Below are 4,737 nucleotides of genomic sequence, written 5' to 3' on the forward strand. Positions count from 1 at the left end.
GGTCTGAACGGTSGCCAAGATGAACAATGTTCTCCTTTAGTCCATGTCAAATTACACTCATAGACATCCTTGTCAGTTCCTGCTTTAGGACATAAAACAACTCCCACTTGGCTGGGCTTGTGTCTGAAAAGGTGAAATATGATACAGTAAATTGATTGTCTGTAGAAATAGCTCTTCTCTCAGGAATTAGGAAAGAAACCCATTTGGAATTGAAATATTTTCACCCCTTTGGGTCGCGTGTCATGACTCTTGTTTCCTGGGCTCCGGCCCGCCTCGCGGACTATTTAAAGATTCTCCTCTCCGTACCTCAGTCCTCGAGCCCTGCAGCGAGTCAACACAACCGAATGACTGTAGAGCGCGAGAAAAGGGAAACTCCTGTCTGTCKGAACGAAAACAAACGGGTTGTAGTGTGCACGCTGTTAAAATAAACTAGCAACAATGTCTGGGGAAATTATCACCAGAATTTTCCTTTTTCTACTCATCGTCTGTTCGGTAAGTTTAATATATAATATGACAGATTTTATGTATCAGATGTGAATAAAGTGCTGGATTTTCATCTATTAATTTATGTAACTTTGTCATCACTTTGCATTTGATGCAATAATAACCTATTCTTTCTCTCTCATTCACCCGGCTATTGTCATATGATTTGTCTTCATATTTATTTATTATTATTTATTTATTATTATTTAGTCATGTAAATGTAGATTTGAAGTACAACCTTTGGGAACGCATTATGCAGTTATAGCAGCTAAAACATTCCATGGGGGTGTGGGCTCGCAGTAAACAGCTCTGTAAAGTATTATACAGCAGCTCTGTAAAGTAGCCTGTAAAGTAGTCTACAGCAGCTCTGTAAAGTAGCCTGTAAAGTATTATACATCAGCTCTGTAAAGTAGGCTGTAAAGTATTATACATCAGCTCTGTAAAGTAGCCTGTAAAGTATTATACAGCAGCTCTGTAAAGTAGCCTGTAAAGTATTATACAGCTTGTAAAGTATAGCCTGTAAAGTATTATACATCAGCTCTGTAATGTAGCCTGTAAAGTATTATACATCAGCTCTGTAAAGTAGCCTGTAAAGTATTATACATCAGCTCTGTAAAGTAGCCTGTAAAGTATTATACATCAGCTCTGTAAAGTAGCCTGTAAAGTATTATACAGCAGCTCTGTAATGTAGCCTGTAGGTATTATACAGCAGCTCTATAAAGTAACCTGTAAAGTAACCTATAGCATCTCTGTAAAGTAGCCTGTAAAGTAGCCTATAAAGTAGCCTATAGCAACTTTGTAAAGTAACCTGTAAAGTAGCCTAAAGCAACTAACTATATAAAGTAGCGTACAGCAGCTCTGTAACGTAACCTACAGCAGCTCTGTAAAGTAGCCTGTAAAGTAGACTACAGCATCTTCATAAAGTAGCGTACAGTAGCTCTGTAAAGTAGCCTACCGCAGCAGTTCTGTAAACAATGCAAGGTTATGAAAAAGTAGGGTTGTTATATTTGGATGTCACTGTTACTGAAATTATTGGATTCAAATAGGCTATGTTCTTGGGTTTGTCTTCTTCATTGCTACTAAAAGGAACATAAATACAGAGTACAGAGAAGCAGTAAAAATAACTTAGTAGCCTAAATTGTGACATAGGACATACAATTTAGTGCCAAGTTGTTTTTGTCCCCTCTTATTAAATCGTTTTTAATCCATGTTACGCTAACCTTTTATCACTACATGTATTTAGATAAACAGCGCATCAATATTTGACAGCATTTGAGTAGCCTACATTGATATATTTTATTTATTTGTACATGCTGTAATACCACAGTGCATCACTCTCCATAGAAATGACTGCCAGACATGATTTGGTTACATCGAGTCATGTCTCCATCTTGTGGCAGTAAGATGCATTACAAGTGAGGTGTTACACAAAACGTGAAGAAGCTTCATACAACAGTATCTGCTTATTTGACACACAGTATAGACCTAACTCATTGCTTGAAGTTTTGTGGATAAACACATCTTCCCTGGAGACAAATCCTGATATCAGACATGTTATTCACACTATCCTAAGTGTTTTCTTTAACATTTCTGACTGTTATATTTTCTTCCGTCTACAGACAATGGCCCAGGACTGTTCYGATCCCTGTGACTGCCCGTCGGACCCCCCTCCATGCCCGTTTGGTACCAGCCTGGTTCTGGATGGCTGTGGTTGCTGTAAGGTGTGTGCCAGGCAAGCCGGCGAGCCCTGTACCTTCCTGGAGCCGTGTGACCACCATAAGGGGCTTTACTGTGATTATGCMRTGCTGAGTGACACTGAGCACGGCATCTGCATGGGTGAGTTGAATTCTCCTGTCAACTATTAAAGAAAGGGTAGGAGGTTTTGAGATATCCTTTGAGACTGTGGTCACCTCTTGGCTGTCCTATTGTAGAGATTGCCACATATTTTGTGTAGACTTTGTCAGGGCATAGAATATAACAACATATAGAGGAATGTATTATAAGGTATTATATAGTATAACAACATATAGGAGAATGTATTATATAGTATAACAACATATAGAGAACCGTATTTATATAGTATAACAAACATATAGAGGAATGTATTATATAGTATAACAACATATAGAGAAACGTATTATATAGTGTATTATATAGTATAACAACATATAAGAGGAATGTATTATATAGTATAACAACATATAGAGGAATGTATTATATAAGTATGTATTATATAGTATAACAAACATATAGAGGAATGTATTATATAGTGTATTATATAGTATAACAACATATAGAGGAATGTATTTATATAGTGTATTATATAGTATAACAACATATAGAGGAATGTATTATATAGTATTATATAGTATAAACAACATATAGAGGAATGTATTATATAGTATAACAACATATAGAGGAACATTTATATAGTGTATTATATAGTATAACAACATATAGAGGAATATATTATATTAGTATTAACAACATATAGAGGAATGTATTATATAGTATAACAACATAAGGGACATATTATATAGTATAACAACATATAGAGGACATTATTATATAGTATAACAACATATAGAGGAATGTATTATATAGTATAAACAACATATAGAGACTAGTTATATATGTATTATATAGTATAACAACATATAGAGGAATGTATTATATAGTATAACAACATATAGAGGAATGTATTATATAGTATAACAACATATAGAGAAACGTATTATTATAGTGTATTATATAGTATAACAACATATAGAGGAATGTATTATATAGTATAACAACATATAGAGGCATGTATTATTATAGTATAAACAACATATAGAGGAATGTATTATATAGTATAACAACATATAGAGGAATGTATTATATAGTGTATTATATAGTATAACAACATATAGAGGAATGTATTATTATAGTATAACAACATATAGAGGAATGTATTATATAGTATAACAACATATAGAGGCATGTATTATATAGTATTAACAACATATAGAGGAATGTATTATATAGTTAATATAACAACATATTAGAGGAATGTATTATATAGTGTATTATATAGTATAACAACATATAGAGGAATGTATTATATAGTATAACAACATATAGAAGAAACGTATTATATAGTGTATTATATAGTATAACAACATATAGAGGAATGTATTATATAGTGTATTATATAGTATAACAACATATAGAGGAATGTATTATATAGTGTATTATATAGTATACAACATATAGAGGAAACGTATTATATAGTATAAACAACATAAGAGAAACGTATTATATAGTATAAACAACATATAGAGGAAATAATTATATAGTGTATTATATAGTATAACAACATATAGAGGAACATATTATATAGTGTATTATATAGTATAACAACATATAGAGGACATATTATATAGTGTATTATATAGTATAACAACATATAGAGGAATGTATTATATAGTGTATTATATAGTATAACACATATAGAGGAATGTATAATAGGAACAACATATAGAGGAATGTATTATAATAGTATAACAACATATAGAGAGAACGTATATAGTGTATTTATTAGTATAACAACATATAAAGGAATGTATTATATAGTATAACAACATATAGGAAACGATATATATAGTGTATTATATAGTTAACAACATATAAAGGAATGTATTATATAGTATAACAACATATAGAGGAATGTATTATATAGTGTATTATATAGTATAACAACATATAAAGGAATGTATTATATAGTATAACAACATATAGAGGAATGTATTATATAGTATAACAACATATAGAGAAACGTATTATATTAGTGTATTATATAGTTAAAAACATATAAGGAATGTTATATAGTATAACAACATATAGAGAATGATTATATAGTGTATTATAATAGTATAACAACATATAGAGGAATGTATTATATAGTGTATTATATAGTATAACAACATATAGAGGAATGTATTATATAGTTTATATATAGTATAACAACATATAGAGGAATGTATTATATAGTATAAACAACATATAGAGGAATGTATTATATAGTATAACAACATATATAGATAGGAATGTATTATATAGTGTATTATATAGTATAACAACATATAGAGGAATGTATTATAATGTGTATTATATAGTATAACAACATAAGAGGAATGTATTTAATTAGTATTATATAGTATAACAACATATAGAGGAATGTATTAAATATAGTTTATTATATAGTATAAACAG

General features: G+C 30.3%; 1 protein-coding gene across 1 annotated transcript in view; it reads left to right on the forward strand.

The window, feature by feature from the left end:
* The first annotated feature begins 253 nt into the window (after positions 1–253).
* Positions 254–4,737, forward strand: part of LOC112072738 (CCN family member 2-like) — a 12,631-nt gene continuing 8,147 nt past the window's right edge. Inside the window, exons 1-2 of the mRNA XM_024140126.2 lie at positions 254–492; positions 2,103–2,319. Coding sequence (XP_023995894.1) covers positions 439–492; positions 2,103–2,319 — 271 coding nt within the window. The 5' untranslated portion in view covers positions 254–438. The remainder of the gene's footprint in view (positions 493–2,102; positions 2,320–4,737) is intronic.

This window comes from Salvelinus sp. IW2-2015, unplaced genomic scaffold, assembly GCF_002910315.2.
Source record: "Salvelinus sp. IW2-2015 unplaced genomic scaffold, ASM291031v2 Un_scaffold2018, whole genome shotgun sequence".
Lineage (NCBI taxonomy): Eukaryota > Metazoa > Chordata > Actinopteri > Salmoniformes > Salmonidae > Salvelinus > Salvelinus sp. IW2-2015.